This window comes from Enhydra lutris, unplaced genomic scaffold, assembly GCF_002288905.1.
Source record: "Enhydra lutris kenyoni isolate GAN:26980312 unplaced genomic scaffold, ASM228890v2 scaffoldscaffold7, whole genome shotgun sequence".
Lineage (NCBI taxonomy): Eukaryota > Metazoa > Chordata > Mammalia > Carnivora > Mustelidae > Enhydra > Enhydra lutris.
Window position 1 is genome coordinate 35,931,844 of NW_019154091.1, and position 12,338 is coordinate 35,944,181.

Genomic DNA, 12,338 nt, shown 5'->3' on the forward strand with positions numbered 1-12,338 from the left:
CTTTCTTTCTTTCTTTTTTTGTTAAATTATTTATTTATTTATTTGACAGATTGAGAGAGAGAGAGAGAGATCACAAGTAGGCAGAGAGGCAGGCAGGGGCGGGGGTGGGGGAAGCAGGCTCCCCGCCCAGCAGAGAGCCTGATGCGGGGCTCAATCCCAGGACCCTGAGACCATGACCTGAGCCAAAGGCAGAGGCTTAACCCAGTGAGCCACCCAGGCACCCCGAGGCTGTTATTTTTCAAGGTTTCTATGGAACTGGAAAGTGGGGGGGTGGGACTAAGGAAAGGAGATGCCATAAAGCTCACTGCTCTTACCAAGATTCAGCTGTTTTTCTTAAATAAAAGTTCTCTGTTCCACTGCAAACCTTTGGTTGATTTCCAGGGTCCTAAAATTGATCCTGACAATTTTGCTATGATTTTTTGTGGTTGTTGCTTTTAGAAATCCTTACTGCATAAGTTTTGCTGAAATCACCCCAATTAGACCTTTTTGCTCTCATTTAAAAAATTAATTCAGAGGGACCTGAGTGGTTCATTTAGTTAAGCATTTGACTCTTGATTGTGGCTCAGGTCATGATCTCAGGGTCATGAGATCCAAGCCCAGCATGGAGCCTGCTTAAGATTCTCTCTCTTTCCCTCTCCCCCTTGCCCCTCCCCCTCTCTAAAAGATGAGTTAATAATTTTTAAAATAAGAGTTCATTCATATTTATTAAATGCCTGCCACAGACAGACACTGTTGTAAGTGGACTGAGGCTATAGCATCATGGTTCAGTTGCTGTCTGAGTTTGGGTGTGGTTGGGTGGAAACTTCTTTTGCCCTGATGCATTCATATTTGAACTTTGATACGCCGTATAGTTTACTCAAATGGATTTGAAGAAGAAATAGTGAAACCTATAATTAGTAGAGAAGGGTGGGGAGGACACAGAGGCAAGCAAGGAGTGGTCCTAACTTCAACTGGATCATCCCTTCCTTTTCCCCAAATTATAACTTGATCTGCTTAGCTCCTGACTCTCCAGCAGTCAAGAGTCTCAAGTCAGCAGTCCTGGAGTGGGATGGACAGGCCCCTGTCTTCTGGCCTCTCCTGGAATGAGAACAGAAAGCTGGTTTGCTGAGAATACCATACCCTGTAGGACAGTAGTCAAGGTATCTTGTAAGAGATTACTGAATAAGGTGTGCCAGTAGCTTTTTGGAGAACAAAGTATTCAAAGAGCATGTTAGCAGGTGAAAGACCAAAGATTATTTGTGAAAAAGTAGAAATAATCTGGACTTGAAAAAATAACACCAGGGAGTAGAATAGTATGGACAAAATATAAGATAGGTAGATAGATATTATACACACACACACACACACACACACACACACACACACACACATATTTATTTTTTAAGATTTTATTCATTTTTTTGAAGACAGCAAGAGAGATAACAGAGGGAGAAGAAGACTCACCACTGAGCAGAGAGCCTGATTCGGGCCTCAATCCCATGACCACAAGATCATGACCTGAGCCAAAGGCAGATGCTTAACCAACACCAACTGGTGTCCATATAAAAAATATTTTTAAAGGGATCAAAAAAGCTGGAATAATATAAATAAAGAAGAATTCCAAGCACACAAGAACAATTTTTTTTTTCCTTAGCTGTATTAATGAGTGCTTATCACTAGTAAGTTTTTGGTATAGATGAATTGGAAATTTATGAGTATTCCTGAATAACTATTATATACATTATATAACTAAATATATTTAACCTAGCTATGCCTAAGATAATATGTAGCATAAGGCAGTAACCTATTAGGATAAGATGATAACAATAGGATAATATATAATTTATATAATTGTTATTCCAGAAACACCTTTATTATTTATAATAAAGTTCCCCCCCTTCTAGGTGATATATTATGATGTTTATTCAGGCTAAAACCCTCAAGTCAGCTTCTGATATCCATGACAAAACTAAGTAGGCTAAGTCTTTACAGAATAACTATTAACATGGCTGTGTCCTCTGTATGTGTTTGTGATGTGCCCGCAATGGGATTTTATGCAGTTTTGGAAATTATTAAACCCTAGACATTTTACCCCACCAAATTCCAGGCTGGTTATCAAACTGATAACTGCATTAGATAGATTTTTTTAAAAAAGATTTTATTTATTCATTATTTGAGAGAGAGAGAGAGAGAGAGAGAAAGCACAAGCAGTGAGGAGGGGAAGAGGGAGGGGAGCCCAACGTGGGGCTTTATCCCAGGACCCCAGGGTCATGACCTGAGCCGAAGGCAGACAGCACAAACTGAGCCACCCAGATGCCCCCATTAAATAGATTTTTAAAATGGATCAGAAGTGATAAAAATATTTGACTGAAAGAGTAGTAAAAAGAAGTAAGCAACTAATGGAAGGTCAGCTAGCCTCCCACAGAGGAGGGGTTAGTATTACTGGGTGATTCTCCTTATACAGAAAGCAGAAACAGGGTGATGGGACAGAGAGATGGGACAGAAACAGAGAGACAAGACTGGCCAAAATCAAGCTTATATCTTGTTCTTATCGGCTGCCAATGTTATGGGCAAACCACATTCTTGGGGAGTTCATGCTCTGGAGCTTGTTTCAAAAGCGGTTTGATTCAGGTTTAGAGCTGACCCTGAAAGGTTTCCTGATTCTAACTCAAAATATTTATTAGTTAGGTCATTAAGTATAATGGATAGGAAAGTATTTGGACTAAATTAGTGTAACTATAATACTTAACTAGTGAAGCATGCTTGAAATTTCTCCCCTGCCACTAGCTTTATTGAGATATAATCCACAGATAACATTGTGTTAGTTTAAGGCATACAATATGATGATTTGATATGTGTATGTCACGTCCGTCTTATGGAAAATGGCAAGATCTCATCCTTTTTTTATGGCTATGTGTGTATATGTGTACGTATACACATCCCACATCTTTTTATCCATTCATTTGTCTATCAGTGAATTCTTAGGTTGCTTCCGTATCTTAGCTACTATAAATAATGCTTCAATAAACATAGAGGTGCATATATTTTCTTGAATTAGTGTTTTGTTTTCTTTGGGTAAATAACCAATAGTAGGATTATTGGATCATATGGTAGTTCTATTTTTAACTTTTTGAGGAACTTCATACTGCTTTCCACCATGGCTCTACCAATTTACATTCCTATCAACAATGTGTGAGGTTTCCCTTTTCTTTACATCCTTACCAACACTTACTATTTCTTGTGTTTTTGATTGTAGCCATTCGGCAGGTGTGAGGTATCTCATTGTGCTTTTGATTTGCATTTCCCTGATGACTAGTGATGTTGAGCAAAATTTCAGGTACCTGTTGGTCTTTTGTATGTCTTCTTTGGAAAAATGTCTATTTTAGATCTTTGTGCATTTTTTTTTTTTTTAAGATTTTATTTATTTATTTGACAGAGAGAGAGAGCACAAGCAGGGGGAGGAGAGGGAGAAGAATGGTCCCTACTGAACAGGGAGCCTGATGCAGGACTTGATCCCAGGACTCCAGGATCATGACCTGAGCTGAAGACAGACACTTAACATACTTAGCCATCCAGGTGCCCCTCTTCTCACCCATTTAAAACTGGATTATTGGGTGCCTGGGTGGCTCAGTGGGTTAAGCCGCTGCCTTCGGCTCAGGTCATGATCTCAGGATCCTGGGATCGAGTCCCACATCGGGCTCTCTGCTCAGCAGGGAGCCTGCTTCCCTCTCTCTCTCTCTGCCTGCCTCTCCGTCTACTTGTGATCTCTCTCTGTCAAATAAATATTTTTTTTTAAAGATTTTATTTATTTATTTGTCAGAGAGAGAGAGGGAGAGAGAGCGAGCACAGGCAGTCTGTCAAATAAATAAATAAAATCTTAAAAAAAATAAAACTGGATTATTTGCCTTTTTTAATTTTAATTTTAATTTTATTTTTTAAACTTTTATTTAGTTATTTGACAGAGAGAGAGAGAGCGAGAGCGCACAAGCTGGCAGAGTAGCAGGCAGAGGGAAAGGGAGAAGCAGGCTCCCTGCTGAGCAAGGAGCCCAATTCGGGGCTCGATCCCAGGATCCTAGGATCATGACCTGAGCTGAAGGCAGTTGCTTAATCAACTGAGCTACTCAGGCACCCCTATTTGCTTTTTTTTTTTTTTTTTAAACTATTGAGTTGTACAAGTTCCTTATGTATTTTGGATGTTAACTCTTTATCAGATAGATGGTTTGCAAATATTTTCTCTCATTCCATACATTGCTTTTTCATTTTGTTGATAATTTCTTTTGCTGTGCATAAACTTTTTCATGTGATGTACTTGCTTATTTTTGTTTTTGTTGCTTGTGCTTTGGGTGTCATATCCAAAAGTCATTGCTGGGGTGCCTGGGTGGCTCTTAAGCAGCCATCTCTTGATTTTGGCCCAGGTCATGATCTCAGGGTCGTGAGATCAAGCCCTGTGTCAGGCTCCACGTTCATTAGGGAGTCTGCTTGAGATTTTCTTCCTCTCCCTCTGCCCTTTCCCCCTGCTTGTGCTACTTCTCTCTCAAATAAATAAGTAAAATATTTTTTATAAATAAAGTATTTTTTTAAAAAGATTTATTTATTTTAGAGAGGGAGAGGGAGAAGCAGACCCTCTACTGAGCAGGAACCCCCTCCCCCCTACCCCCCGCCCAATGTGGGGCTCAATCCTAAGACCCTGAGATTGTGAGCTGAGCTGAAGGCAGACACTTAACCAACTGAGCCACCCAGGGGCCCGTAAAATAAACAAATCTTAAAAAAAAATCATTGCCAAGACCAGTGTCAAGTAGCTTTTTTCTTATGTTTTCTTCTAATAATTTTATCATTTCAGCTCTTACATTTATTTAAGTCCTTAATCCATTTTAAGTTAATTTTTTGAGATAGTGATATCTGGCTATGGCTTTGTACTCTTCTCTCATTTGGGACAAATTTCTCTGTTTTCTTATCTTTTCTAAGTCTCTGTGCCTGTTTCTGTATGCTGAGAAAGTCAGCTACGTCTCCTGCTCTTGCGGGTAATGGCTTAACGAAGAAGAGGTCCTGTAGTGCCCTGCAGTATAGCATAACCTTGTTCCCCAGGGACTGGTGCTTCTGGGAATCTCTCTAACATGTGCAGCATGTACTCTGCTGATGTGTCCTGGCTCCTTTATCCTTCAGGCTGGTTGTCTGCAGAGGCTGCCTTTACCTGTTTTGGTCAGTGTTTGGTCCCTGGTCTGAATGTGGCTTGTTTTAACTAGGTGTGCTCTGGTCTGCTTGTGAAGTGAGACCTGTTGCTGCTGCCACAGATACTGAGGCCTTGCAAAACTCCTGGGTTTGGAGATGTAGTGTTGTCAGGGGTTGGAGCCAGTCTTCTGGGGGAGGGGGCCATTGTGCTGGGACTGAGGGGGCAGTGTGTGACTGAAAGGGCAGTTCTTCAGAGTGCAGGGAACAGGGCTTGGTGTAAGCTTTCTTATTCTCAAAATTGCTTTGGCTATTTGGGGATTTTTGTGGTTTCATATGAATTTCAATGTTTATTTTTCTATTTCTGTGAGAAAAAAAACATTGGAATTTTTATTGGGATTGCATTGAGTTGATAGATGACTTTGGATAGTATGGACATTTTAACAATATTAGTTCTTCTGACCCATAACCTTGAGATATCTTTCTACTTCTTTGTGTCTTCTTCATTTTTTCTCATTAATGTCTTATAGTTTCCACATGTACAGCTCTCTCACCTCTTCAGTTAAATTTATTCCTAAGTATTTTATTGATCTTAATGCTATTGTAAATGGGAATTTATTTTCTTTTAAGAATTTTTTTTTTATTTACTAGACAGACAGAGAGATCACAAGTAGGCAGAGAGGCAGGCAGAGAGAGAGGGGGAAGCAGGCTCCCTGCTGAGCAGAGAGCCCAATGTGGAGCTGGATCCCAGGACCCTGAGATTGTGACCTGAGCTGAAGGCAGAGGCTTAACCCACTGAGCCACCCAGGCACCCCTTAAATGGGATTTTTAGAAGCTTCTTTTTCAGATAGTTTGTGTTTGAAGTGTCTATACAGCAAGACTGGTCTTATCACCAGTTAAAAGCTATCTGACACTTACTCTTCATAGTCACTTCAGGGAGAGACAGATAGAAAGGAAAGGGGTAATATAGGATAGAACCATATATTAAAAGACAAGTAATAAAAAAATTTCAAATAAAAAATAATAAATACAAGAAAGAAAATGGAATATAATTTAGGGTATTTAAAATTTCATGTTTCATGTTTCTCCAAATTGGTATTCATTTTTATATTAACTTTCTGTAGACTATGAATATAGAGCATAATAACATTGATTATTTAAGATTTATTTGATGTAGACTAAAATTGAAATTGGACATACTGGTTTTCCCTTGTATCCGTATCAACCAGAACCTTCAGAGGCAACCACAAAGTGTTCCGTACCTAAAAAAAAGAGCTTTGGGGGCGCCTGGGTGGCTCAGTGGGTTAAGCCTCTGCCTTCGGCTCAGGTCATGGTCCCAGGGTCCTGGGATCAAGCCCCGCATCGGGCTGTCTGCTCAGCAGGGAGCCTGCTTCCTCCTCTCTCTTCCTGCCTCTCTGCCTACTTGTAATCTCTGTCTGTAAAATAAATAAATAAATAAAATAGTTTTTAAAATTTAAAAAGAGAGAGCTTTGCTGTGTACAAGTGTGTGTATGTTTGTTGTGGGAATGAGAGAAACACGTAGGAATTATTTTAAACTGTAGAAGCAAGTTTCCTAGTATATTTCTAACAAGACTCTGATGGATATTTATGTACAATCTAATCATGATCTCACCAGCACTTATCAGTATTGACTGATGGACTGAAATCTTCCTGTGTGCCAGGTACTATATTAAATGTGGAGATAAAACAGTTAGCAAAATAGAGTTCCTGTCCTCAGAGGTTATATAGTCTCTGCCTACCAGAGAGGTTTCCAAATGAATGTAGATGTGAATCTTATATCCTGGGCCTTCAGATGCCAACTAACTATTTCACGGTGTGGATTAAATTTAACATTCACTGTTTTACTTAGATGTTACTATTTATATGGGTATATATTATAGAAAATTACAGAAAATAAAACACAGAGGCAGTCCCTCATATTTTCTGCACAACTCTCCTTTCCCATCAAGGGAGAGTTCGTGTGGATTCATTCCACAGAGAGCTCATGAGTGTTGGCATCTTATTCTTCTACCCCATACAGTTACCACTTTCACTTTATTCCAGGTAGCAGAGCACCAAACTACATTGCTAATGATAAGTTCAGAGAAGTTCTGGGAAAGATTGACTGCAAGAGAAGAAGAACAATGAGGGAAAGGTAGACAGTTTCATGACCTCTTTCTATTGGACATTGGTGTGGGAAGTGCAGAGGAGAGTTGGCATTCTGAACCTTTATTATCAGAACTTTGCTCTAAACTCCAGGCAGTCTTTCTGAGTAACTAGCATTATAGCAGCTATTCTCAAAACATGTTCCCTGGGCCAGGAACATCAGCATCATCTGAGAACTTGTTCAAAATGCAAATTCTCAGGCCCCACCTTAGACCAAGGAGTAAAAAACTCTGGGACAGGGGCCCAACAAAAGGTATTTCAACAAACATTTTGTCATGTCTCTCTTATTAATAAATCAATTGAGACGAAAGATAGATTCTTTGGGACGCCTGGCTGCCTCAATTTGTAGAGTGTGTGACTCTTAATCTCAGTGTTGTGAGTTCAAGCCCCACCTTGGGTGTGGAGCCTACTTTAAAAAAAAAAAAAATGGATCCTTCTTCCCAGTGTGGAAAGTAAGCTACAAGAAAGAACAATTCATTAATGGTGTCACTAATCATAAAATCATACCCAACAGAAGCTTCAAACAAAGAGGGAACATTGAAAGAGTTTAGAGAGTCAGAACAGAGGAAATGAATTTGGAGATAATTAAGAGATGGATAAAATGTGGGATAATCTTTGCCCTTTGCTCCTTATTTATGCATTCATCCTGAGTAACTAGACTAGAGGAAGGATTAGGATAAGCTCTGCCTCTCACAGAATAGGTTGGGAAAGAGGAACTTCAGTAAAGAGTGACAAGACAAGATGACTAGTGCTGTGTTCAAACTCACTAGGAACCCAAGTTTTGGGACACAGGAAAAAGAGAAATTAGTTCTCTCTGGAGCAGTGAAGAATATGAGGTAAGGTAGAAATGTCTTATGGAAGTGTTAGCTAAATTTGGAAGGATGATGAGAGATTTTCCAGGTAGAGAAGGAGAAAAGGCAATCTGGGCAAAGGGAATGACATGGACAAAAGCTACACATATGAAGTCCTTTCCTATCTGCTTTGCGGTGTCTCTCTGTGCCTTCTGCTGATCATATGAAACCCTCAGTGTAGCCAAACAAAAGAAAAACATCTCTCTACAGATCTTTCTCTCTCTCTCTCTCTCTCTTTCTAAGAATTTATTTATTTATTTGACAGAAAGAGAGCAGGAGGAGCACAGACAGGGGGAATACCAGAGGAAGAGGGAGAAGCAGGCTCCCTACTGAGCAGGTATCCAGGGCTCTATCCCAAGACCCTGGGATCATGACCTGAGAAGAAGACAGTCGCTTAACCAACTGAGCCACCCAGATGCCCCCAGATCTTCCTCTTTTTAATGAAAGTTGCAAGTTTTTAAATTTAAGAAATATTGAAACACAAATTTACTTTTATTATTTTTTTCACAACCTGCAGATCTTTTTTTATTATTATTTTAAAAAATTTGAAGATAGTTTATTTATTTATTTATTTTTAAGTAGGCTCTGTGCCCAACATGGGGCTCAAACTCATGACCCCAAGATCAAAAGTCATATTCTCCACCAACTGAGCCAGCCAGCTGCCTCTATTTTAATTTTCAATGATGGTAAAAAATACATAAAGTAAAATTTACCCTCTTAATCAATTTTAAGTGTATAGTTCAGGGCTGTTAACCACATTCACATTGTTGTGTAGCAAGTCTGCAAATCTTGCTTATATCATTCTTCAAATTGCTGATTGCCGGAAAGTTGCTAACTCTGAGAAAGCCTGTTCCACCATTGTCTTTAATAATACTAAAGCTAACATTTGGGGTGTCTGGGTGGCTCAGTCAGTTAAGTGTCTGTCTTCGGCTCAGGTCATGACCCCAGAGTCCTGGGATCAAGTCTCGCATTGAGCTCCCTGGTTGGCAGGGAGTCTGCTTCTCCCCCTGCCTCTCCCCCACTCATTCTTTCTCTCTCTCTCTCAAATAAATAAATAAAATCTTTTAAAAATAAAGCTAATATTTATAAGAAGCTAAGTATGTGTCAGGCACTCTTCTATACACTTCCATGCATCACATTATTTGATTCTTACACCAACTTTGTAAGATAAGTGGTATTATTGTTCTTATTTTATAGATGAGGAAACCAAAGCGGAGAGAGGTTAATACCTTGTCATGAGTCACACAGCTAACAAATGGCATTCAGTATACAGATTCTTTGCACCATTGTCTTTCTTCTGCAAGACTGGTGCGTTCTGGTTACTACGGCAGCAAGTAGCTGTTTTAAATCTCCCTTTGCGGTGAAGTTAACATCCTAGAAATTCAAGCTAAATACATTTGATATAACTAAGCACCCTTTTCTAGCTCAGGCAATACTATTTTTTCATTCCGTAACTAATACATTACTAGATGTACAGATAGTCCCCATGGCTGGAATCATGCCTATACCCATTCTAGCTTCTCTTTTAGATCCACAGAATTGGAAAATGTTCAATAGGATCCCAAAGTTAACCAATCTTATCTGCTAGAATCAAAGGGCCAGAATAAAAGAAGATTAATGGCTGAAGAGAATTAGGTGCCTTTATTGGGTTTATAGAAAAGATGAGAGAAATAGACATGAGTAGTGGTGGGCCCTGAAGAAGTTACAAAGGGAAGAGGAGAAAAATTTCATCAGAAAATTCAAAATAGAAGAAAAAGGTGCCTAAGAGATTATGCAAAGCATGTTCCTCAGTATTTCTTTCCTCATTTTTCATTCCCTTTGTCCTGACATGTAAAAAAATGCCTCATTCCTAAGATGTAACTCCTAATGAACTTTTTTTTTTTTTTTTTTTTACAGAGAGAGAGATCACAAGTAGGTAGAGAGGCAGGCAGAGAGAGAGGGGGAAGCAGGCTCCCTGCAGAGAGCCCGATGTGGGGCTCAATCCCAGGACCCTGAGATCATGACCTGATCTGAAGGCAGCGGCTTAATCCACTGAGCCACCCAGGCGCCCCTTAACTGTTTTTTTTTTGCTTTCGGCAGTCTTTTATCTTTTAGAGTGATTAAAAATGGATTTGAATGTCTTTTGTATTTATTTTGTTTGATACCATTTCCAGAAATCTTCATTTATTTGTGCAGTTTCTGTCTGGCACCCTGAGAGGAGTTAGCTAACTTTCTATAAATGATCAAATAGTAAGTAATGAGGCTTTGCATGCCAAATGGTCTCTTGTAATCCCTCAAGTCTACCAGGATAGCGCAAAAGCAAATGACTGTTACTGTGCTCCAATTAATAAAACTTTATTTACAAACCTGTGAGAGGCTGGATTTAACCTGCAGGCTATAGTTTGTCACCTTCTGTCATATCTGCCACCTTAAAAACTCCCTTTAATATTGCTTGTAGCACAGATCTGGCAATGCATTCTCTCAGCTTTGGCTTCTCTGAAAAAGTCTTTTTCCCCCCTTCATTATTGAAAGATATTTTTGTTGGCTACAGAATGCTGACTTTGGGGTTTTTTTTCCTTCATTATTTGGAAATAATCCAAATCCAATCCAATCCATTGTCTTCTGGTTAACATTGTTTCTCATGGGAAATTTGGTATACTTCTTAGCTTTATTTTTCTATATATAATGTGTTCCCCGCCACCCCCCCCAAACCTGGCCATCTTCAAGACTTCCTCTTTATCTCTGATTTTCAGCAGTTTGAAAATAATGTGATTAGGTCTGTGCATGTATGTGTGTCTTAAGTAGGCTCTACACCCAGTGTGGAGCCCAATGTAGGACTTGAAATCATAACCTTAAGATCAAGACCTGAGCTGAGACAAAAGTCAGATGCTTAACCACCTGAGCCACACAGGCACTTCTAGGTGTGTTTTATTTTGGCATTTATCCTGCTTGGAATTCTCTATGATTCTTGGATCTGTTGTTTGATTGGAAACTTCTCACCTATTGTCTCTTCAAACATTTCTTCTGCTTGTTCTTTCTCTCTTCTCTTTCTAGGATTCTGATGACATATATTTTAAACCATTTGATATGCTCCTGCAGCTCCTGAATGTATTGTTCTATTTTTTTCCAGTTTTATTGAGAAACAATGGGCATACATCCCTGTATAAGTTTAAGGCATACAGCATGATGGTTTCATTTATGTATATTGTGAAATGATTACCCTAATAGGTTCAGCTAACATCCATTTTCTTATAATAGATACAGTAAAAAGAGAAAGAAAAAAAAGAAGGAAAGAAAATTTCTCCTTGCCATGAGAAAGAACTCTTAGGATTTACTTTTTTAACAACTTTCCTATTTGGGGAACCTGGCTGGCTCATTTGATGAAGAATCTGACTGTTGATTTCAGGGTCATGAGTTGAAGCTCCCTATTGGGCATGAATCCTTCTTAAAATAAAAATTAAATAAATAAAAAAAAAAACTTATCTATAAATCCTACAGCAGTGTTTGCTACAGTTATCATGATGTACATTTCATCTCTAGTATGTATTTATCATATAATTGGAAGTTTGTACCTTTTGACCACCAACCTTCAATTCCCCTTCCCCTCTGTCTCTGGTAACCACAAGTCTAATATCTTTTTCTATGAGCTTTGTTTTGTTTTGTTTTGTTTTAGAGACATATAGAGAGTGTGCATGTGAGTGTGCAAATAGGGGACAGGGGTGAGAGGCAGAGTGAGAGTGAGAGAGAGAATTTTAAGCAGGCTCCATGCTCAGCATGGAGCCCAATATGGGGCTTGATCTCCCAACCCTGAGATCATGACCTGAGCCAAAATCAAGAGTTGGGCACTTAACTGACTGAGCCACCCAGGCGCCTATTTTTTTTATTTTAGATTTCACATAAAAATAAACTCATAGAATATTTTTCTTTCTCTGTCTGACTTATTTTGCTTAGCATAATGCCTTCAAACTCCATCCACGTTGTAAATAGTAAGATTTCTTCATTTTTTATGGCTAAATAATATTCCTGTGTGTATGTGTCAGTATATACACACATATATATCACAACTTCTTTATCCTTTCATCCATCAGTGGATACTTAGGTTGTTTCCATGTATTGGCTATTGCAAATAATGTTGCTGTGAACATGGGGGTGCAGATATCTTTTCAAGTTAATGTTTTCATTTCCTTTGAATATAGT

General features: G+C 39.0%; 1 protein-coding gene across 1 annotated transcript in view; it reads left to right on the plus strand.

Moving 5' to 3' along the window:
* The first annotated feature begins 7,215 nt into the window (after positions 1 to 7,215).
* LOC111142228 (alpha-2-macroglobulin like 1) overlaps positions 7,216 to 12,338 on the plus strand; it is a 45,780-nt gene continuing 40,657 nt past the window's right edge. The window contains exon 1 of the mRNA XM_022495266.1: positions 7,216 to 7,300. Coding sequence (XP_022350974.1) covers positions 7,290 to 7,300 — 11 coding nt within the window. The 5' untranslated portion in view covers positions 7,216 to 7,289. The remainder of the gene's footprint in view (positions 7,301 to 12,338) is intronic.